A 23,589-nucleotide genomic window follows, 5' to 3' on the forward strand; every position below is an offset into this window, starting at 1 on the left:
GTCCCCTCCTCTCCCTAGGGGGTCCCTTCAGGGCACTTTGTGACCAGTTCCTCTCGCTGAAGTTGCCCTACACACCCCGTCCCTCAAGTCATTGAAGACTTCATCTCCATCACGGCCCATTCAGGAGCCCCGAGACGTCTCAAGCGGCAGCTCTCACGCCGAGGAGTCAGTCACCCAGCCCGTGACAGAGCTGGGAACCCACTCGGGACAGAGAGGCAGCCAGAGACTGGCCTCTCATAGCCCAGGACCAGCCCCCACCAGCTTGGGAGGGGGGCTGGAGCTGCCAGGAGGGAACGGGGGTGGGGCGTTATGCAGGAGCTGGAGCTCTGGGGGAGACTCAGCCACAGCTGGAGATGCCACCGGAAGCTGAGGAAGGCGAGGGGCGGGGTGGACCCTCACTTCTCTCCCCCAGTTCCCCACCGGCTCAGCCCATCAGGAAGCAGCTGACAGTCTGGGAAAATGTAGTTTCCTGCAGTTACAGATGAAAGGCACAGGCCCTACCTTCATTCCCCCAAAACACAGCACAGACTTGGGTCTGACGTTTGCCAAGGCTTGGGGCCAGTAGCAAACAATCACAACCCAGAAAACAACAGCATAAGCATAGCTCCCTGGGCATCCCAGCCCATGGCATCCAAAAGCCAAGCCCTCCTAGGATCCCTTAGGGGCCGGCTGTCTGGCTCTAGGCCTTGGCCTGCCATGCAGCTGGGACCAGCAAAACTCTCTCCAGGCAGGGCCCTCTGGTCACGTCCACCCTCACCGGAGTCCAGGCCCCTTCCAACTGCCCTGGGGCCCCGCACAAAGAGAAAGCTATTTCCTAAACACCCATCGCTTCGATAGTGTGAAGCTCCTGTTCATCTCTGCAGCTACCACTCCCCGTGGCGGAATGGCAGCTTGGGGGAGCAGCTAAAATCTTCATCATCCTGGGCCAGAGACCCACTGGTGAATGCCGCCCCTGGCCCCGCCACGGCCGATGGAATCACGGAGGTCTGAGATGGGCTTCTCGCTAGCCTTCTGCTGACCCCAGACGAGGAGGCTCACCTGTGAGTCCTGGGCTTCGTCTCCAACAGTCTCTCTCCAGGAGGGAGACTCACCCCGAGCCCATGGGCCAGCCTGGGGCACCTGCCTCGCTGTAGGGCTCAAGGAGGGGCCTCAGACACAAAGCCAAGGACAAGAGCAAGGAGTCAGAGCCTCTCCTTTGCTGCAAGGAAATTCTGGAACTTGTTCCCCCTTTGGCTCCCTTGTCCTGGTATTCCCCCGAGGGTAACGCCTCTGGGAACAGAATTAGTGGGACTAGAATAGTGCACACATGGCGCTGGCTTTTGTACACAGCACCACGTTGCTCTCTGATAAGGCTGTGTGGAGTGGACGCAGCGTCTTTTCTGCCTCAGCTCTCTGCTAACCCATGGGAGAGTCTTGGGATCAATCTGCTACCAGACCAGACAAACCAGCTGTCGCTGCTTTCCGCCGGTGGGAAGGGAACTCCCCTGGGTCCCGCCCAGGACCTGGGATTCCAGGGCACACTGCAGGCACCTTTGCACCCCTCGGGTCCTCCCCCTAGTCTTTCCCCGCCCCGTGCCCGGGTGGAGCCAGCTACCCAGGCAGCGAGACTCCCCAGCCCGCCCTCTGTGCGCCGCCCAGAGTGGAAGCCCAGCGGGGGCCCTGGCCTGGGGCCCCGATGAGGACACTACTGACCATCTTGACCGTGGGATCCCTGGCTGGTGAGTGCCCGCACCCGGTGGTCCAACTTTCGCATCCTGAGAGCAGGACGCAGGGTCGCCTCCCCACCCCATCACCTGGCCCCAGCATGGTCAGTTTCAGTTTCTTCCCTGCCAGAGCTGAGCTGGGTGCTGAGTTTTCCTGGGAAAGCAGATGTCCAGCTCGGGGGGACTGGGGAGGCCTGGAGGCTGGCTCAGGCCTTAAGTCGGTGGGGCTGTCGCCTGCTGTCACAAGTGCCGGCCCCAGCACCCCAGGGCGTGGAGAAGTGGCCTGGGGAAGGCAACACCCTTTGACCCCTGAAACCATTCTGGAGGAAAAGGCCCACCTGCCCCTGTGCTTGCACCTGGCGTACAGGACACGGAGGAGAGAGGGGGCAGGGGGTGCTCGAGCTCAGACCCCGACTTTCTCCCTTTCTCCACGTGTGGCGGGGGCTTCTGCCAGCCCCTCTGCTTAGGTGTGTAGGAGCACTTTCTCCCCGGCTACTAGGTCCTAGGACACCAAGGCCCACTTGAAAACAGCACTACAGGGCATGGTTCACACGACGACCCCCACCTGAGTAGGCTTGTGCCCTGGGGTTTAGAGAGCCCCGTGCAGAGCCCCCGCTTCTGTCCCCATTCTCCTGCAGGGTTGAGCGGGGACCTGGGCAGCTTTCTCAGCAAGTCACACCCCAGAGACCGGGGGCCCAGCCCCCTCCCCCCCCACCCGCCCCTTCTCGCTCAAGTGCAGGACGAGGGCCATGGAGAGACAGAGCAACTGTGAAGCCTTTGCCGCTGTCCCTGGCAAGAGCCGACCGGGCCCCCTGTGCTTCCAGCTCTGCCCTGGCTGCAACGGGCTGGGGGGATGGAGTACTTCCCCAAGGGGCTCCCAGGCATGCTCTCTTGGGCGCATTTGCCCCCTCCCCCATTCTGGTTGGACCAGAGGGGGCCCCTCACCCCCTCTCAGGCTGCACCCTCTGCGCGCTGGGTTGGTTTTGGTCTGGGAGTTTCTCCATAGCTTCGCAGCTGCTGCTTTCCCACACGAACGTGGAAGCGCTTGGTGTAGCTGCCGGGCTCCGGGCTGTGCACCGCGCAGGCCTCCCTGATTTCATAACGTAGACTTTCATCCAGGAAGTGTGGGACAGACGCAGGCTGGGGAGGCAGGGGATGGAGCGAGGAAGCGAAGTGAGCAGAGGAGGAGAGGAGAGACCCTGGTGTCCCTCGATGCCCCTAAGAGAGGGGCCCAGACAAGGTCCTCCCTTCCCATGTTAGGAAGCCAAGTGCACTTCCCTCTTAAAAGTGGTGTCAACCTCTGGCCAGCCAGCCCGGGGCCTGGCCTCATCTGCGCGCCCCAGCCTCCCCCCAGACAACAACTGGGACCCCAACCAGCAACCACTCCCACAGCAGCCTCCAACCCACCACCAGAAAGACCGAGCCCACCCCCGCCGGACCCTGGCCTTCCCCCAGTCTCACTCTCCCCGTCCCCGACCCCTGTCCAGGTCTGACTCCTCCATACTCCCTTCCTCAACTTCACACCCAGCCTGAACCCAGGACCACCTCCCCTGAAACAGACCCCAGCCTGCCCAGACTTGGGTCCAGACGAAGTGTCCGCCCCATCTCAGGACTCAGCAGTGCAGCCATCCCATTGGGTAAAGGCAGTAAGACACCCCTCGTGTTGTCCCCGGGCCCATTCTGAAGGCTCTGGGGAGCCTAAGAGAAAGATTTCGGCAGCTGCTTGGGCCAGATCAACGCAGAGTCAGAGAGGAGGTGGCCTTTGGTGTAGCCAGCGGATGGACGTGCCGCGGGGCTGGGTTGGTCTCATGTCTTCCCCAGTCCCGCAGGGGCCTCCCCAGGCCTCTGGCCCCTCTAGGAAAAATCTTGCACGAAGACTTGGAGTGGGAGTCTGCTGGTGGTCACGGCCATGTCCAGTACGGGGAGGCCCATACACGTCAGGGACACACATGCGCACACGGCCACAAAGCCTTGGCTCGGCCGGGCCTGCACCTGCCTCATTCCCACCCAGCCAGCCGCCTGAGCTGGCCGCCATCCGCCATGCCCGGCGCCCTTTCCTTCTCCTCCACAGCCCGGCTTGGCGGGGGGAGGCGGGGATCATAACTCCAGGCTCTTCCTCTGCAGTGAGATTGGGGAGGGGGGATCGTGACTCCAGGCTCTTCCTCTGCAGTGAGATTGGGGGGGGATCGTAACTCCAGGCTCTTCCTCTGCAGTGAGATTGGGGGGGGATCGTAACTCCAGGCTCTTCCTGCAGTGAGATGGGGGGGGGGGGGATCGTGACTCCAGGCTCTTCCTCTGCAGTGAGATTGTGCCCGCCGCAGCAGCCCCCTTGCCAGCCCCCTTCTCGGGCCTCGGCCTCTTTTTCTTTGACATCAGTAACCACAAGCCGGGCACGGGCATAGGGCAAAAGGAGTCAGTCTCCCCCTCCCCCCTCCCCCCTCCCCCCTCCTCCCTCCTCCCTAAACTGGTCCCTCTACCAGGAGCTCCAGTGACGGAAGCCCCTCACACCCATAACAAAGGGTGACCAGGACCTCCCCACCCTGGCTTCCCCGGGCCCCTCCCCCAGACTCAGCACGCACACCTGGAGACCAATCCCACGCTGGCCACGTTCACAGATGAAGCCAGTCTAGCACTGTGGTGGATGTCGTAGGCCCTGCGGTGTGCTGATGGTGATGCTGGCCATCAGCCCTCTGTGAGCCTCAGTTTTCTCATCCGTTAAATGGGGTAATGGGAGGACCTGTCCCATCTGAGTGCTGTAAGAGGATTAGCCTAGTGTCTGGCACCTGGCTTGCACTTCACACCTGCCAGCTGCCACTGTCCCCGTTTGTCTTCAGGTAAATCGAATTACTTCTGTGTTGGAGACGTGGAAACTGAAGTCCTGATCACTTAAATGACCCATGCAAGGTCACCCAGCTGTGGCGGACTCTGTCGTGGCCTACCCAGCACCAAATCTGTGGCCAGAGCGGTGCTTTTACCTTCTAAGAAGGCAGCATGGTGGATGGGCAGGGATTGGCTTGGCCAAGAGAGACCCCGGGAATCCACAAACACCTCCTCCGCCATTGTTTTGGGGAAGTTGCTTGTTCGATACTTTAGTTGCCTGACTCTAAAATCCAGTAAAGACCCGGGAGGTGTTAAACAGTGAATGAGGAGCAGGGGGCATCGAACCTAGGGACTCAGACTCCAGTTCAGACGCCCTGTGTTCCTGGGTTTGGAACCGGCTTGGCCCCTGACTCCAGCTCCCTGCTAATGCGCACCCTGGGAGGCAGTGGGGATGGTTCAATGGCTGAGTTCCCGCCACTCATGCAGGACACCTGGATTCAGGTCCCGGCTCCCAGCTTTGACCCTTGCAGGCATCTGGGGAGTGAACTAGCAGATAGGAGTTCTGCATCTTTTCTCTTTCTCTCTCTCTCTCTCTCTCTCTCTCTCTCTCTCTCTCTCTCTCTCTCTCCTTCTGTGGCTCTCTCTGCCTCTGCCTCTCAAATACATAAAAATGTTATTTAAAATGTTTTCAAACTTAGAAAGAGGCATCCCCAGAAACGGAGGCTCTGGAAAGTGATCCCCTTAAAGACTGCACAATCCTGGGTATTTCTTGGCAAACTTTTAAAAAATATTTTATTTATTTGAAAGAGTTACAAAGAGAGGTAGAGACAGAGACAGAAAGGTCTTCCATCTGTCGGTTCACTCCCCAAATGACCACAATGACCGGAGCTGAGCCAATCTGAAGCCAGGAGCCAGGAGCTTCTTCCGAGTCTCCCACATGGGTACAGGGGTCCAAGGACTTGGGCCATCTTCTGCTGCTTTCCCAGGCCATAGCAGAGAGCTGGATCGGAAGTGGAGCAGCAAGGACTCAAATCCGCACCCACATGGGATGCCGGTGCTGCAGACCAGGGCTTTAACCTGCTGTGCCACAACACTGGCCCCTCTTGGCAAACTTTTTTAAAAATGTGAATGAGCGGCCGGTGCCGCGGCTCAATAGGCTAATCCTCTGCCTGCGGCGCCGGCACACCAGGTTCTAGACCCGGTCGGGACGCCGGATTCTGTCCCGGTTGCCCCTCTTCCAGGCCAGCTCTCTGCTGTGGCCCGGGAGTGCAGTGGAGGATGGCCCAAGTCCTTGGGCCCTGCACCCACATGGGAGACCAGGAGAAGCACCTGGCTCCTGGCTTTGGATCAGCGTGGTGCGCCGGCCGCAGCAGCCATTGCGGGCGGGGCAGGGGATGGGGGAGCCAACAGAAAAATGAAGACCTTTCTCTCTGTCTCTCTCTCTCACTGTCCACTCTGCCTGTCAAAAAAAAAAAAAAAATGTGAATGAGCGACAATAACAAGAGTTGATAAGGATGTGGTGAAATGGCCGCCCTGGTGGGAATGGGAGATGGTGCAGCCACTTTGGAGAACAGCTGGACAGTTCTATGGTGTGAGCCGGCGAGCCCCCTCCTCATGCATACTGTGAGAAGGGAAACCATCCGGCCCCTTAAAGCATTGTGCACGATGCTTGGAGGCCACCCACCCACGCACCCACCGACTGACGGGTGGAGAAGCAGGAGGAGGCCCTCCACACGGTGGAATGACCCCAGCCACAAAAGCGAAGTCAGGGCTGGTTCACGCTACCACAGGATGAACCGCGAGAACACCTGGTTGAGTGGAAGAAGCCAGACAGAGACCAGAAGCCAGATTCTACTTCAGGGACAAGCGCAGAACAGGCGCGGAAAGTGAATTCGTGGTTGCCAGGAGGCGCGGTGGGGAGGGAGGGAGTGCTCAAGGGGCGGCGGTCTCTGTGGAGGTCCTGGACCTGTTCTGGGAGGAGACAGGAGTGATGGCTGCCTGGGCTGGTGGTTTTACTAAGAAGCCGCGGGACTCAGCACTTACCAATGGCGTGCTGTGTAGAGTGTGCACTGTAGCTGGACGTGATGAGTGGGAACAGCGGGCGCAGGCTGGGGGTGGGGCGCTGGGTCCCGCCCCCTCCCCTCACCGGACCTCCGCCCGGCCGCCTCTGCTCACCCTGCTCCCTCCCGCCCTCCCGCAGCACACCTCGCAGAGCAGCGCTCGGATCTGCTTCAGCACGTGAAATTCCAGTCCAGCAACTTCGAAAACATCCTGACGTGGGACAGCGGCCCAGAGAGCACGCCAGACACTGTCTACAGCGTGGAGTATAAGACGTGGGCGCCTCCCCCAGCCCTGCCTCCTCTGACCGCATCCCGGAGCCCACCCCTGCCAGAAAACCCCCCTCCCACTTGTCCCCTCACTGCCGCTCACTGCCCATTCCAGAGACAGCTCTGCTCCTTGGGGTTCCTCCCACAGAGGGAAGACAAAAGAATGGCTAATTGTGCAGGCTTTGGGGTCAGAATGCCCAGGCTGGAGGGCCAGCCCTTGACCATGTAACCTTGGTCCATTGGGTAACCTCGCCTAGCCTCAGTTTCCCCGTCCATAAAGGGAGATGGAGATAGTGCCCTCATCACAGCAGTGTTAGGCGGATTACCTAGGAGAAAGTCATTAGCGCTCATGCCTGCCAATGGTGATTTTGTAGTTCTTGGACAGACGGGTCAACCAGTTGTACCCCGACCCGGGTAGGAGTATGGGCAAGGGCTCAGAGTCTTCAAGCCTGGGGTTCCCCCATGGTCCTGTCCCCCTGGCTCATGGCGAGCCACGAGCCACTTCTGCCACAGGGCGCCCAGGAGCCCAGAACGTGGACTAGGGCTGGCTGGGTCCAGATCCGAGCCCTCCCCCAGCCCTCACATGCACCCTGCAAGGGCTTGGGCAAATTTTCTTTCTCTCAGCCTCATCTTCCTTGTTTGCAAAAGGGCGAGAGTAAAGTGCACGCCTCAAGGAGCCCTCAGGAGAGCCGAGGCCCCTCACATAAAGGGCCGGGGCGTGCAAGGCACCAAGTCGGTGTTAGATGTGGTTGTCCTTAGTAACCGGCCGCAGACCCAGCGCCAGCCTGCCCGTAACGCTAAGCTCGGTCCCCCTCCTCGCCTGCAGGTACGGAGAGAGGGAGTGGCTGGCGAAGGCCGGCTGCCAGCGGATCACCCGGAGATCCTGCAACCTGACCGTGGAGACGGGCAACCTCACGGAGCACTACTACGCCAGGGTCACAGCCGTGGGCGCGGGGGGCCGGACTGACACCAAGATGACCAGGCGGTTCAGCTCCCTGCAGCACAGTGAGTGGGAGTGTTGGGGGGTGGAGGGCACAGGAGCGGGCCTCTGCCTCTGGGGTGAATGGAGGGGCTTGCAGGGCCTTGGGGTCCACGCAGCAGGTGGGGGTGGGGCTCCAAGGGAAGGTGCCCACTTGCAGTGCATCCCCAGTGGGTGTGCTCGTGTCTCTCCACCTTGGCTGCAACCACTCCAGCCCAGACCACCCTCTGCAGAGCCCCCGAGGGATCTTCTCAACATGTAACCCCCCCTTCCCCCTGCTTACCCCCCCCCACCTCCAGCAGCCACTCACCACTCTTCACTTTAAGGGCCAACTCTGGCTGCAGCCCCGAGGCCCTGCCTACCCCAGGCCTCATCGCAAACACCTCACCCGCTGTCCGCTCCTGCCTCTCACTGCTGCTGCCTCGGGGCCCTTGCTGCTCCCACTGCCTGGCTCAACTTCCGCACGGCCCCAGCCCTGACCGCCTGATTTCAGTAGCTCACTGCCTGTTGTCTCCAAGTTCATCACAACCCGCAATGACTGGGCTCACCTGTGTGTGTTGCCTGCCTCCCGCACTAACACTCGAGTTTCATGATGGCCTGGTTCCTCTTAGCCCTCCGCAGATGCCTGGCACATAGAATATGCTTTATACGTTGCTCATGGAGGGGTGGTTTATGGACGATGAATGGATTGTAAGTGTCTGATGGATGGATTGTAAGTGTCTGATGGATGGATTGTAAGTGTCTGATGGATGGATTGTAAATGTCTGATGGATGGATGGATTGTAAATGTCTGATGGATGGATGCATGGATGCATGGGTGGATGGATGGATGCCAGTTGCTACACTGCCACACATGCTAAGTATGTGGTGATGTTCATTGACGGATTTACATCTATGTATGATTTTGTAAGACATTTATTTTGCTTATTTGAAAGGCAGAGAACAGGGGTGGGGTGGGGAAGTGGCGGGGAGAGAAAGAGAGGTATCTTCCATCCCCTGGCTAACTTTTCAAAGGGCTACAATGGCTGGGGCTGGGCCAGGCTGAAGATAAGTCCCTGGAATTCCATCCAAGTCTCCCACATGGTTGGCAGCCCTAGCACTCCACCCAGGTACTCGAGCCATTTTCTGCTGCTTTTCCCAGGGAGCTGGGTCAGCAGTGAAGCAGCTGGCGCTTGACCCAGTGCCCACCTGGGATGCTGGCGTCACAGGCGGCAGCGGCTTAACCCACTGCACCACAACGCTGGCCCCTATGTATAATTTTTTTAAGATCATAAAAAATTAAATTAAGTAACTTATTGGCTTTTTTTCTTGGATTATTCAATTAATCCATGTTCATGGTAGAAAATTTGAAGATAAAGAAATATGTGCACAGAGAAAAATAAAAGCCACCCTCAAATAACATGAACCTTCAGACAGAACCACACTGTTTAGCGACTGTATCTGTGACTTTGGAATTGGATGGGGTTTTTCGGTTTGCTTTGGGGGCAGGTTTCCTGCATAGGCTGGTTCTCTGAGCATTCGCCCATGTCATTAAATATGTCTTCGCAGCATGAGATATGTCACAGTTGCAACCCGACCCAGGCTCTGGAGCTGCTCATATTTACTTACCTCATTTCTTGTGTGAGGATGGTTAGCTCAGTTTTTCGGTTTTATAAATAGCCCCGTCGTGGACATTCTCTGACTCAGATGTTTTACATCTTGGAGCTCAGTCACCCCTTGTGGAATTTGTTTCTGAAGATGTATTTATTTAAAGAGTTACAGAGATAGAAGAGATGGAGCGAGTGAGAGAGGTCTTCCGTCTGCTGATTCACTCCCCAGACGGCCTCACTGGCCAGAGCTGGGCCAGACCAGAGCCAGGAGCCAGGAGCTTCATCTGGGTCTCCAACATGGGTGCAGGACCCAAGTACTTGAGCCATCTTCTGCTGCTTTCCCAGGTGCATCAGGAGTGAGTAGCCAGGGCTCCAACCAGCGCCCATATGAGGTGCCGCCATCACAGGCCGTGGCTTAACCTGCTACACTAAGCACCACACTGGCCCCGAAGGACTTTTATAAATTAGATGAGGGAGGTGTTCCAGGAATCCCTGAAGTTGTATGCAGGGTTCATATATGTACATTCTATTCTTATTTATGTTTTTTAATTATTTGATAAGCAGAGGCATAGAGAAAAAGGAGGAGAGGAAGAGACAAAGACAGATGGAAAGAGATCTTTCATAGGCTGGTTTGTTCGCCCAGTGTCTGCAATAACTGGGGCTGGCCAGGCTGAAAGTGGGAGTTGGGAGCCCAGTCTGAGTCTCCCAAAGGGATGGCAGGGATCTAAGTATTGATCCTCCCAGGGTGTGCAGGAGCAGGAAGCTGGACTCAGAAGCAGAGCTCAAACTCACACACTCCAGGACAGAATGTGCAGGCCCCACGTGGTGTCGTGACCACTGAGCCCCATCCCCACTTCTTTGTATGTGCACGTTGAGGGGAAAGGATCCAGCGCTCATCAGGTTCTCAAGGGGCCGCTTGTTGCCTTGGAAAATTCCATCAGAGAGAGGCTGAGGTCCTCGGGCTGGCCTTGGAGCTGAAGCCATAGCACTACCAGTGCTCCGGTGTTGACGGTGGAGTGGGACCCTGTGTCCGGGACATGCCTGAGGCTACTGCCGCCAGTGCGTTAGGGAGAAAGGCTGCTCTGAGCAGACTCAGAGGCTGGTACAAGGGTGGGATAAGGCGTGAAAATCTGGGGCAGGTGCCCCATACCCTGGGTGCTTCCTGCCCACCCTTGGTCACCGCTGGGCCAACCTTAAACCCACACACCATCTGCTTGCAGGACATTGCCCCTTCTCCTGTTTGTCTAGCTGATGCTCTCAGAATCATGCTTGGGCTGGGGCAGGAGACGAGGGGGAGCTATCACTTCCCACGGTCCAGGGCAGCCTCAGACGTGAACGGCCAGTTCTGACTTTTTCCCTCTCTCCCTTTCTCCAGCTGCCATCAAACCAGCAGATGTGACCTGTATCCCCAAGGTCAGGTCCATTCAGGTGGTCATCCACCCTGCCCCCACGCCCATCCATGCAGGGGATGGCCACCAGCTAACGCTGGAGGACATCTTCCACGACCTGTTCTACCGCGTGGAGCTCCGTGTCAACCACACCTACCAAATGGTAAGCGGCGGTGGGGTTGCACCCTGCCCTTCTCTTTCGCTTGGAGCTGCACTGCTTTAAGTAGAACGAGGACCTGCTGTATAAACGGCATTCTTCAGAACCTCCCTCCTGGAGGTTCACGGACCCTGCAAGTGCTGCAGAGCAAGACCCCAGTCTCCGTTTGTCTAGTACGACTTCTCTCAGTTTATCTGGCTGGAGAAACTCCTGTTGCGCATAATATAGACTTTATCTTTTTTGCATGACACCTTCTAAAGTCCCGGGAGGGAGCCTCCATAAGCATCCTCCGGTGCTCACCTCAGAGAATGCTGGAACCCATTCCCACGGCTGCAGTCTGCTTTTGCTCATTCTCCATGACTTGTAGGAACTGTGATCGTAGGCAGTGTCTTCTCTCTTTTTTTTTTTTTTTAATTTATTTGAAAGAGTTACAGAGAGAACTAGAGCCAGAGAGAGAGGTCTTCCATCTGCTGGTTCACTCCCCAAATGACTGCAACGGCCAGAGCTGAGCTGATTCAAAGCCAGGAGTTTCTTCTGGGTCTCCCACACGGTTGCACCTTGGGACATCTTCTACTGCTTTCCCAGGCCGTAGCAGAGAGCTGGATTGGAAGTGGAGCAGCCAGGACTCGAACTGGCGCCCATACGGGATGCCGGCACTGCAGGTGGAGGCTTTACCTGCTACGCCACAGTGCAGGCCCCAATTATTTCATTTTATATTCAAAAATATATGGTATTTCCCCCAGCCCAGTTCAGGTAAATGAACCCGTTTTCCCTCCATATGGCTCTCATTGTCAGTGGGTGGAGAGGGAGTGGGAACAAGAATTCGAACAGCTGTGGGTAGAGGAAGACAGCGTCCCGGGAGCGGGAGCAGGGCAGGAGATCCGCTCAGCACGATCTGGACGACTCCCAGGAAACCGGCACCAATGACACCAGCTTCCGAGGTGTGCCAGGTGGCACGTGCCATTGTCTCTTCTGCACCACAGCCCTAGGAGGCAGATGAGAAAACGGAGGCCCGGAGGGGTCGTGCCGCTCGCTGGAGGTTGTTCGGCATAGAAATAATAGCATAGGCGGGATTCGAATCCAGTTCCATTCAAAGTCCACATTTCTCCTCCTACCAGCCTATGTCCCCTACTACGCTTCAAGACAGAAGCGGGAAACCTTTCCTGGAAAACACAAACTGCTTAATTTGGCGGGAGTTGGAGAAATGCAAAACAGTTTCTCAAAACACGGGTTCTGGATCTGAACACTCGGTCAGAGTGTTGTGCAGCACTTGTTTTAAAATGCAGGTTCTTGGGCCTCCTTCCAGCCTCCATAATCAAACCCTTACTGTTGCCTCGTGGGATCTGCACCTTAGTGAGCGAGTGAGCGAGCCTACCCCTGCAGCGTGAGGCCCTCTGACGTAGAGGACCCTGGGAGAAAATCGTGAGGAGGGGGAGCACGGGGTCGAGGGGGGGATTTTTATCTATCCAAGAGCAGGAAGATTCCTTATCACAGCCAGCTGTGGTAAATATTTGGGGTTGAGCTGAATACCTTATTGTTGGGATTTCTAATTTAATTCGATTTGTGATCAGACAATTCATTCTGCTTGACGGCAGTTCTTTGAAATTTATTGCGATTTGTTTTACGGCCCAGCATATGGCCTGCTGGGGCTAAGCTGCCTCCAGCTCTTGAAAAGGTGTGTTTGACAGCTGTTTGGCTGTGTACTCTGTAAATATCACTTGGGTAAAGGCAGGGAATAGTGTTACAATGCGCTCCTCTGTCCTTCCTGACCTGGGGGAAGGATCTGTCGGTCTTCTAATTACCCAGGGTATTAAACTCTCCTGGGATTGTCTAATTCCACTTCAATTCTCTGCATTTTTGCTGCATGCATTTGAAACTCTGTCGCCAGACATATACCTTCATTTACATGACTGTTACAAATTCTTGATAAATTGACCTGCTTATCCTTGTGAAACGTCTCCTTTGATCTCTAGCAATAAGAGGGTACTTCAAAAGGTTAGTGGCAAAACTGAACTACAAGATAAGTTTCTTTTGTTGCAAAAACAATTTTGAAATCCACACATGGGTTTTCATAACCCTCATTCTCCAAGAACTTTCCAAAGATCCCTGGAGTTCTTTCCGGAGGATTGAACTAGACTTCCTCTGATACCAGTAGAGTCACCGCAGCCTTCTTCGGTTTGCATGGTATACTTTTCTCGTGTATTTATTTTCAACCCACCTGCGTCTTTCTGTTTAAAGCACACCCCTGCAGAGAGCATTCTGGCAGGCTTTTTTTTTTAATGAGATACAATCCACATATCATAAAATTTATCATTTTAAACTGCAATTCAGGGGTTTTTAGTATATTCACAAAGTGGTACAACCATCACTGCTACCGAATTCTCTATCTCCTGTTGATCTCTTCAAATTCTCTTCATCATTTCCTCGGTCATTTCTAACTTGTTGGTAAGATCATTCGATGAGTTTTTCAGTTTCATTCATGGCATTGTTCAGTTCTGACATTTCCAATATTTATAGTTTCTGTCTTCTATGGAGACTTCCTATTCATTCATTATTAAGATACTGGCCCTCATGTCAAGAGTGTCTTTAACATTGGCGTGGACTAGTTGCTGTGTGTGGCTGTCTTGGGGTGGTCACGTGGGTTGTTCCTTCTTCTACAGTGAGTTCCACTTTCTCTTTCCATGTATGACTCAGACTTGGAATGCGTCCTGGACATTAGGAAGGACACACTGAAGTACTCTGGACTTTACCGTCTTCCTCCAGAGAGCATTGCTTTATTTGTTTTAGCCGTTTATTTAGCTGAAACTATGAAATCTGAGTCCAGCTTTGTTTTGTTGTGACCCCGAGCAGGGCTGCTGGGAGTCCATGCCATTCAGGCACACTGCAGGGCCCGGCCAGGATGTTCGCAGAGTTCATTCACAGAGCCCGGGGCCTCCCGTTCTGTGGGTTGCACCTGTCTGTGGGTGCAGTTCAGCCCTTGCGATTATCCCAGACTCCTTCCTCTGCTTATTCAAGGCTGTGAGATGACAGGGTCTCTCAACTGGGCTCTTCCTGCAGGCTAAAAATTAGGAAATTCACTCAGCGCCATGCCTTTCCTCCTCTCTCCACCTTCTGCCTGCCTTTGTCTACTCACCTGTGCCTTTAGGTGGTTGTTTTGTTTTTTGGTGAGAAGTAAAGCTGTTAATTGGGGTAAGGTTTGCCCAACAGAAGCTGTAGCTTACAAGAATCAGAATGAAGAGAGATCAGGATTGGAAGTCAGGGGCCTACTGCAGTAGTCTGGGCTGAAAATAGCAATGGCTGGAACCAGATGGGAACAGCGAAGAACTTGGGAGAGAGGAATCTCGGGGCTTGCCACCTGTCCTGGAGTTGGGTCCCATGGCTCCAATGTATGTGATTTCAAATATGTTGCACAAAACTCTAACTTGTACAATCTGTTTATGTATTTATTCACCTGCTCCCACACCCCTCCTTCCAAAAATGACCCCAAATCTTGGCTTCCATGTGCCTAGAAGAGGGAAGAGAGAGCCACAGTGCAGTCTACTCCTGGCTATGGAAGTCCCAAGAACACAGGCCCTGCCTTACAGGCAGAGTGGACAGTGAGAGAGAGAGACAGAGAGAAAGGTCTTCCTTTGCCATTGGTTCACCCTCCAATGGCCGCCGCGGCCGGCGCGCTGCAGCCAGTGCACCGCGCTGACCCGATGGCAGGAGCCAGGTACTTCTCCTGGTCTCCCATGGGGTGCAGGGCCCAAGTACTCAGGCCATCCTCCACTGCACTCCCTGGCCACAGCAGAGAGCTGTCCTGGAAGAGGGGCAACCGGGACAGAATCCGGCGCCCTGACTGGGACTAGAACCCGGTATGCCGGCGCTGCAAGGCGGAGGATTAGCCTAGTGAGCTGCGGCGCCGGCTCAGGCCCTGCCCTTTCATGGGAGGTGTAAGGTTCAGTTAAGGGCAGTGTGGCACAAAGATGTGAGAGAGGATGTGTCACAAATGGCTCTGAGGTCTGGGCTTGGAGATCAGAAAAAGAATGATACTATTAGCAGAATCAGAATTCAGCATGGGTGTGGGTTCGAGGCTTGGGATGGGGCAGGACCCAGAGAGAGGAGGTCACCATGGATGGCAGAAGCCCTGGACTCTTCCTGAGATGGTTTGGGAGTTACCCATCCATCGGGGATCACAGGAGTCACAGCTCTGGACAGTCAAGTGACCAGAGGGCACGTGAGCAAGAAGGAACATGCATGAAGGAGGCGTCTTGAAAACCTCAGCTTTGAGAGGCAAAACCAAGTGGGAAAGCAATCCAGGGCTAACAGGAAAAGCAGGACACCCACAGCAGCCGAGGGCGAGGGGTTCAAGGAACAGGAGGTTAGGGTCGCACAGAGGATGGGATTGAACCATAGTCACAGCAGGGGGGCCCCGGCAAGTGCAAAGGAACTGGAGTTTGGTCAGGCAAGCTGGTGTTTGCCAGCACCACAGGTTTTCAGCACTGCCGGGGAGGGGGCTGCAGAGAGATGAGTGCAGACGAGACAGGGACTGGGATTTTACCTTGCCAACATGGGCAGCCCATCCAAGGACTTGGGATGCAGGAGCATGAAACCGTATTGGTTGTTGAGTGAGATTGCGATGGCACCAGGGTGAATATGGCGTGGGCAGGGGCAAAGCCAGGGACAGGCAACCAGTGAGGAGGCCACTGCAAGGTGCAGCCTGCAGGAGTGAGGCCCAGTGAGGGCAGAAGCAATGAGGAAGGTGAGAGGCGTGCACCTGCAAAGGGTTTTTGGTGAAGGAGAAGAGGAGAAGAACTGGAAGAAGAAGGGTTCTGGGTGGGGGGATTGGAAGGAGGGTGGTGATGATGATGTCATAGCAGTAGGTAGCATTTGCCGATTGCCTGCTGCATGCCAAACGCCACTCAGTAAAAAGGACATGGGGGCTGGCTACTGATTGGATCTGGGGGGAAAGCAGGAGGCGGGAGTGGGAATGGGGACTGCAGACCGACTCAGCCGCTGGTTGGGCAGCTGCTGGCCCAGGAGGAGCTCTCCATGGAAGAGAAATCACTCTGGGTTCTCGGTTAAATTCAGCACCTTGGAGGGAAGCAGAGAGAATACGAGTTCTTTGGCCTGACGCCTGACACGGAGTTCCTCGGCTCCATCACGATCTTTGTGCCCACCTGGTCCAAGGAGAGTAACCCCTATGTGTGCCGAGTGAAGACGCTGCCAGGTGAGTTCCGGGGGAGCCAGAGAGAGGCGGGACTCTGAGTCCAAGCCTTCACTCTTTCCTCCAGGTAACCACGGTGACGCTTGGGCAGGTGCACAGGAACCACGGAAGGGTTGGTATTTAGTGTATTATTAAGGTCGATCTCTGTTTATCCGTAGCTGGGTTAGCTGATGGGTTATCAGAGTCAATGTTTAATCCCACCCTCCAGTCTACACTTGGGTTTCCTCTCTCTCTGGCAATGCCCTGGTAACACCGCAATGTTCACCCAAGTAAGATATACTGGGGGGGCGGGGCATCTGCAGCAGCGAGAGCAGAGAAGATAAAAGGACCCCTTGACATCTTCCCAAGTCCAGTAAGAATAAAGGCAGGCCAGCGCCGTGGCTCACTAGGCTAATCCTCCACCTTGCGGTGCCGGCACACCGGGTTCTAGTCCCAGTCGGGGCACCAGATTCTTTCCCGGTTGCCCCTCTTCCAGGCCAGCTCTCTGCTGTGGCCAGGGAGTGTAGTAGAGGATGGCCCAAGTACTTGGGCCCTGCACCCCATGGGAGACCAGGAGAAGCACCTGGCTCCTGCCTTTGGATCAGCACGGTGCGCCGGCCGCGGCGGCCATTGGAGGGTGAACCAACGGCAAAGGAAGACCTTTCTCTCTGTCTCTCTCTCTCACTGTCCACTCTGCCTGTCAAAAAAAAAAAAAAAAAGGAATAAAGGCAATGCTGATGGCCAGCACTGCTCCCGTGCCAACCAGACGGCTGTCCGCCTGAGCAGTCTGGGCGGTGGGCACCATCCTCCCGATAGGACACTGACCTTCAGAGTGGTTCAGCAACTGGCCCAAGGCCACACAGGTGCTGAGAGATGGAGCGAGATCCCGTTCTCACCACGGCTGGGGCTGGGCTAGAAGCTGCCTCCTGCTCCTCCCTCCAGCATGTCGCAACACCACCCCAGCCCCTGCCTCAAGCCTCCTTATCAGTGTCTGCTTTCATAGGCAGATAGTAGAGAGCTGAGAGGATGGAAATGCAAGCGGGCTGTCGGGCGGGTTGGGAAAAGCAGTCTCCCCGCAGTCGGTGTGTTTGGGTTTGTGACGCCAGCAAGGTGATTTCTGTTCCAACTGGGGCAGAGTTTCCTCTGAGAGCCAGACAGGGCGTGGTCCCAGGGGCCCCTCTGTTTGGTTCAGAAACTCAACTCATCCATTTCCCGAAGAGCCCCTAGGAGACCGGTCCTCCACCCACATCCCAGGGCGTTCATTAGCAGGGGACGTAGGCCAGCTGGCCACTTGCCCAGGACACACCCTTCTGGGAGCCGGGGCTACTGCGGAGCGAGAGGGGCAAGTTGAGAACCAGAGGAAGGCACGGGGCTTCTCGGGCACTAAGCTGGGAGCAGTGCTGGCTGGTGCCCCTGTGCCCTGGCCTGCGGGGGGCAAATCGAAGCCGTTCCTGCCCATCCCTGCCCCGCCCACCTCCTGGCACATTCGGGCGGCTTCTCCTTCTCAGGGAGCCTGCTCAGGAAGTGACGCCATTTTTTTTTTCTAAGACTGTAGCTACTTTTATGTAAATCACACTTCTTGGTGGCTACGCCTTGATGGCATTGAGAAGGCACTTCATCCTTAGGAATATTATAATTAAAATAATTCCTGCCTTTTATTAAGTGCTGCCAAATTCCCACGCTTGGGTCACATGCTTCACATGTAGTCTTTTCTTGAAAGATTTATTTATTTGAAAGAGCAACAGAGAGAGAGGAAGAGATGGGGAGAGAGAATCTTTTTTTTTTTTTTTTTTTTTTTTTTTTTTTGACAGGCAGAGTGGACAGTGAGAGAGAGAGAGAGACAGAGAGAAAGGTCTTCCTTTGCCGTTGGCTCACCCCCCAATGGCCGCTGCGGCTGGCGTGCTGATCCGAAGCCAGGAGCCAGGTGCTTCTCCTGGTCTCCCATACAGGTGCAGGGCCCAAGTACTTGAGCCATCCTCCACTGCACTCCCGGGCCACAGCAGAGAGCTGGCCTGGAAGAGGGGCAACCGGGACAGAATCTGGCACACCGACCAGGACTAGAACCCGGTGTGCCAGCGCCACAGGTGGAGGATTAGCCTAGTGAGCCACGGCGCTGGCCGAGAGAGATCTTTTAACTGCTGGTTCACTCCCCACCTGGCCATAACAGACAGGTCTGGGCGAGGCCAAAGCCAGGAATCAGGAGCTCCATCCAGGTCTCCAGTGTGGGTGCAGGGGCCCAAGTACCTGGGCCATCACCTGCCGCCTCCCAGGTGCATTAGCAGGGAGTGGATGGGAAGCGGAACAGCCGGCACTCGGATACCGGATGCTGGTGTCACAGCTGGCAGCTTAACCTGAGAGCCACAAGGCCGGCCCCTTTACCTGTCCTCTTTGATCTTTATTATTATTGTTATATTATTTAAAGTTTAAAGCAACCCTGCGAGTTGGGTAGCCTCATCCCTACTCTACGGAGGAGGAACTCTGGCTCAGCCTGCCTGTGGCCACACAGCGGCTCTCACCACCTGCTCCACACTCACTCCTATTCCTCCCGTCTCAGGCTCCCTTGGCCTTGTGTGCTGTCTGCCTCGGGTGTGCCAGCTGTGCTGGGTGCGCCAGGTGTGCTGGGTGTGCCAGGTGTTCCAGGGGTGCTGGGTGTGCCAGCTGTGCCAGGTGTGCTCAGGGTGCCAGGTGAGCCGAGTGTGCCAGCCATGCTGAGTGTGCCAGGTGAGCTGAGTGTGCCAGCCATGTTGGGTGTGCCAGCTGTGCCAGGTGTGCTCATGGTGCCAAGTGAGCCGAGTGTGCCAGCTATGCTGGGTGTGCCAGCTATGCTGGGGGTGCCAGGTGTGCTGGGGGTGCCAGGTGTGCCAGGTGTGCTGGGGGTGCTGGGTGCTACCACCAGCACCCCCCCTTCTCTACCTCTCAGGATGTCTGCGAGGGTCACAGCACAGCATCCCAGCATCTGGGTGCTGGAAAGGGCTCCAGGGGTCAGGCACCCACACTGAGGCGTGATTGTGCAGGGGCTGTGAGGGTGAGCTCGGGACCGTCACACGTGGGCCCTGGCTTCTCCACTGAGGGCTGTGTGACCTTGGCCGGGTCCACCTGGAGCTGAGACTCAGCTCCACCGTCGACAGGAAGGAGCCTCCCCCACCCTCCACGTTGTCTCGGTGATTGGGGGGAGGGGGCGGGGGCGGACAGGCAGCGCACCAAGCGCAGTGGCAGATGGCAGACCAGAGAGGGTCGTGCAGCAGAGCCAAGGCTGCCCCGCGAGCCTGCGTTGCAGCCAGGGCTCTGATACCCCACTGCTGTTTTCGTTACCGCATGCTGCCGCCCATCGGTGCAATGGCAAGTGTATCCAGCCCGGGAATGTTCTGAGTGCCCGTCCTGTCCTGGAGCAGGAGCAGTGGCCTCCCAGGCACGTTAGGCATGTCACACAGGGCCGGTCGGGACATTCAGGTCCTGTCTCCCCCCGCAGCAGCGGGGAGCATGTCAGGTGACAGGGACGCGTGAACCCCTGGTTCACGGTGATTGCTGAGGTCAACGGCGGCTGGTGATGGGTGCCCCAGACCAGAAGGAGGGGGACAAACCCTCTAGCGTCCTCTTCCTCTCCAAGCCCATCTCGAGCCCCGCTTGGACTGGTGGCAGGAAATTGTTCTGCCAGGAACTGCCGTGTCCACCCCCAAGATGCCCGGCCAGGAGAGGGAGGGGCACGGGAGCCCGGAGTCACCCCTCGTCTTCCCTTTTGGAAAGAGTGGTGACTTCCCAGGGTCCCCAGGACCTTGCTGCACAGGACAGGCCCTCTGCTTGTGCCTCTGCCCCTCCAGGCGCCCCCCACCCCACCCCCCAGAGATCAAGAGTCCCTGGAGCAAGGCCTCCCTTCCAGACCGCACCTAAGTACCCTCGGGGGCCTGACATTCCCAGTACCCACGCCCCGCACCTGTGTTCCCAGGCAGACTGTGACCCTGGTCCTCCCTGACGAGGGCTGACCCTCGGACCCAGCAGCTGACCATGGGTGGCCACTTGTAGGGGATGTGGCTGAGCCGGGCCGCCTTGGGCACGTGCATCAGGGCCCTGTCAGTTGTAGTTGGAATGGGGCCAATGGGGAGGGCTCTCTCTGCACCTCCACATTTCCGCCCAGGACTCAGAACTCCAGGAATTCCGAGTGGAACCCCGGAATCCCAGGTGGCTATGATGAGGTGGCGCAGGGAGCTCCTTGTTTGAAATGTGGTAAAAACACGGCCATGTAGCCTGAGCACACAGGACCCCACTGGAGGTCTGGCCCCAGCCCTGCGAATGCTGAGGGTAGGAGCCCGCGGGGGCACGCAGCGTCCACACGGCGACCAGGCCCAGCCAGATCCCAGCCTCACGCTTCCTTCTCTGGTCCCTTCTCGCGCCCAGATCGGACCTGGGTCTACTCCTTCCTGGGCGCCATCGTGTTCCTCATGGGCTTCCTGATGGCGGTGTTCTGCTGCCTGAGCTACAGATACGTCACCAAGCCGCCGGCACCTCCCAACTCGCTGGTGAGCCGTCCTGCCTGGGGCAGGGGGAGGTGCAGGGAGGCCCCCCAGGAGCAGAGGGCAGGAGCCACTGGTCGTGGCGAGCATTGCACAGGGGCAGGTGGTGGGGAAAGAGTGCCCATGGAGCGGGGTTGCACAGTGGCTTGCAAGGCCCAGGACCACATGGGGGACGGAGGACTCCCGGGAGCAGCAGGGGCGGGGCGGGTGGGAGCCATGAAGCCCCAGGGTGACCAGGGAACACAGGCCTGATGCTGTCCTTCTTTGCGTTTCTTCAAGAGAAGTCAGAATGTCAGGTTGTAATGCAAGAGCTCCCAGTTCTCAACTCTTCAAAACTCATGTTAACATGTGAAGCCCCAGACGAGCCACACAGAGCCGCTCAGAGGCCCCCAGCCCGCAGGCGGAGTCACCTGAGCTGCAGCCGCTCAGGGAGGGGTCCCCTGGGCGCCTGGGGGCAGCAGCCAAGTCCAGATGAGCCTTGGTCTCCTCCTGTCCCACCTTGCCCGTGGCCAAGCCCTTGGGGACCCGTGAGCCCTGAGAGCGAACCCCAAGGCAACCCTAAGTCTGGGTCACCTCCTTCTGGGGTCACGTACCTCCTGGGGCCACCAGAGCCCGACTCCCCATCCTTGAGATTCCCTGGGCTTCGGAACTGACCCTCAGCCAAAGCGCAGGGAGCCCCGTCCGTGGCATTCAGAGCAATCTCTGGGAAGCAGAGAAGTGCGGGGCTTGTGATCTTGGGAAGGCCCCTGGAGGGTCCGCCCCACCCCCCACGCCGAGGGCCTCCGCTTGACCTACAGGGCCGGGTTCTTGTTGTCCCTCACAGAACGTCCAGCGAGTCCTGACCTTCCAGCCGTTACACTCCATCCAGGAGCGCGTCCTGGTCCCCGTCTTTGACCTCGGTGGCCCCAGCAGCCCCGGCAGCCTGGTCCAGCCTGTCCAGTACTCCCAGATCAAGGTCCTGGGGCCACAGGAGCCCCCAGGAGCCGCACAGCTGCACAGCCCGCCCGGGATGGTCTACGTAGAGCAATCGGACAGCTCCGTCCTCAGGCCCTCCGACGCCACGCCTCCCCAGACACGCTCCACCAGGCTACCCTGTGCCCCCAAGGCGACCCCTGAGGTCCCACCACCATCCTACACACCCCAAGTAACCCCCAAAGCAAAGCCGCCCACCTATGCCCCACAGGCCATCCCTAAGGCTCAGCCTTCCTCCTATGCCCCGCAAGCCGCGGCCGACAGCTGGCTTCCTTCCTATGGCGTGTGCGTGGCTGACTCCGGCAAAGACCTGCCCTCTGCGGCACTCACTGGTCCCCAGCACCTCTGGCCCAGGAGTCAGATCCCGGAAGAGGCGCCAGCAGGAAGCTCCATCCCAGAGGGCCTTTCTCTGCAGGAAGTGACCTCCTTGATCTCCTCAGCCGTGGAGGACCCCAGAGAAGACAGCCCCTTCCACCTGCCCCTGGGAGTTTGCAAGGACAGAGAACGTGACCTGGGCGTGCTGCACGGCGAGGGACCGGGGATCCCAGGGTTCCTCAGGAACGATCTCCCACTCCTCTCCTCGGTCCAGATCGAAGGCCACCCCGCACCCCTCCTTTTGAACACCCCTTCCCCTCCCTGTTCCCCCTCAGAACACGGCCCAAGTCTCTGGGGCCTGCTGGACTCTGTGGTGTGTCCCAAGGATGACAGTGCAGGGTCCGAGGCTGAAGCCAAGGACTCAGCCCCCAGGGCCCCGGGCCTGGAGCCGCCCACAGAGCTGGACTCACTATTCAGGGGCCTGGCCCTGACCGTGCAGTGGGAGTCCTGAGAGAGGGACGGGGCGAGCCTGGGGCTTCCTCTTGTCACCCGCACCCAGCCGTGCCACACAGCCTGTGCTGCAGCCCCAGGTGGGCGCCCTGGAGAGGGCCGGAGGAAGCAGGGCGCGGGGTCCCCGCCATGAGTGAGCTCTCGCCGGAGGAGAACCTGGGGTTCAGCTGCCGCAGGAGGAGCTGCAGGCGGGCCGGCATGCCAGCAAGGGTGGGCTCGCAGAGCCCTGCTGGAGGGGGCATCAGCCCCAGGGGCTAGCGGGGAAGCCTCCCAAAGAAGCCGGCATCTCTTCGCCCCATTCCTGGCCCATGCCAGCAGCCACAGCGAGCGAGCCTCGGCCACCTCTGCACAGCTCACCACCGTCAAAGGAGCCCGGAAAAGGACACTCACCGTCCGCCAGGCAGAGTCAGGTCAAACCGCACTGCCACCACGGTCAGAATCAAGCCCAGTGGCAAGACTCCAGGGAGGGGTGCGGCCTGTGGCTCATTCCCTACCAGGGGCATCCTGTGCCTCAGCTGCAGGCTTCGCCCCCTGCAGGCCCACCAGGCAGAGGGACCCCAAGTGCTCTCTGCAGGCGGAAGGTTCAGACTGGAGGCTAAGAACGGGATTTGAAAGGAACGTGGGGGCTGGGTGGCCTCTGAGAGGGAACACAACAGTGAAAAACAACAGTGAAAGAACAGTACTTACCTGGCAGCGCTGGGCCCAGCCTTGGGTCCAGCTCACGCACACTGCTCACCAGCTGGGTGACTTCAGGACCTCAGTTCCTGCATCTGTGAAACGGGGAGAGCAGCACCACCTCCCTGGGTGGTGTTGAGGGGAAATGAGACAATGTGTGTCAAGGGCTCGCTCACAGCAGTGGTGCCCAATAAATGGAGCTACTTCCCGGGGTGACTCCGGAGCCGTGCAGACTGAGGCGGGCTGCAGGCTCCCCCAGGCTCACCGAGCTGGTCCTGCAGGCCATGCTGGGTCAGGGGAGGCCATGCAGGGCCTTCCGGAAACAGGGTCTAGAGACAAGATACGGCACGCCTTCTCCCCGAGGCTGCAGGAGGAAGCGGTGTGGGGGCTGCACGGGCCATCTCAGACATCTCTGTCTGCGTGGAGTCCCCACGCCGCTGCACTGCCGCCTCTCGGACCCC

At 57.7% G+C, this 23,589-nt stretch overlaps 1 protein-coding gene across 1 annotated transcript; it reads left to right on the forward strand.

Moving 5' to 3' along the window:
* Positions 1–1,558: 1,558 nt before the first annotated feature.
* On the forward strand, positions 1,559–23,339 carry IL22RA1 (interleukin 22 receptor subunit alpha 1). The gene is made up of 7 exons (XM_002715977.5): positions 1,559–1,718; positions 6,724–6,856; positions 7,677–7,855; positions 10,794–10,969; positions 16,034–16,172; positions 20,541–20,662; positions 21,480–23,339. The coding sequence occupies exons 1-7, from the start codon at positions 1,676–1,678 to the stop codon at positions 22,452–22,454; spliced, it is 1,767 nt and encodes a 588-aa protein (XP_002716023.2). The 5' UTR covers positions 1,559–1,675; the 3' UTR covers positions 22,455–23,339.
* The last annotated feature ends 250 nt before the right edge of the window (positions 23,340–23,589 follow it).

This window comes from Oryctolagus cuniculus, chromosome 7 (genome assembly GCF_964237555.1).
Source record: "Oryctolagus cuniculus chromosome 7, mOryCun1.1, whole genome shotgun sequence".
NCBI lineage: Eukaryota > Metazoa > Chordata > Mammalia > Lagomorpha > Leporidae > Oryctolagus > Oryctolagus cuniculus.

What these genes read in the sequence shown, in the direction of transcription:
- IL22RA1 (XM_002715977.5), top strand. Translation starts at nt 1,676, where the DNA reads ATGAGGACACTACTGACCATCTTGACCGTGGGATCCCTGGCTG. An exon ending in GACCGTGGGATCCCTGGCTG is followed by an intron (nt 1,719 to 6,723) that starts GTGAGTGCCCGC and finishes GCCCTCCCGCAG; the next exon opens with CACACCTCGCAGAGCAGCGC. An exon ending in GTTCAGCTCCCTGCAGCACA is followed by an intron (nt 7,856 to 10,793) that starts GTGAGTGGGAGT and finishes CCCTTTCTCCAG; the next exon opens with CTGCCATCAAACCAGCAGAT.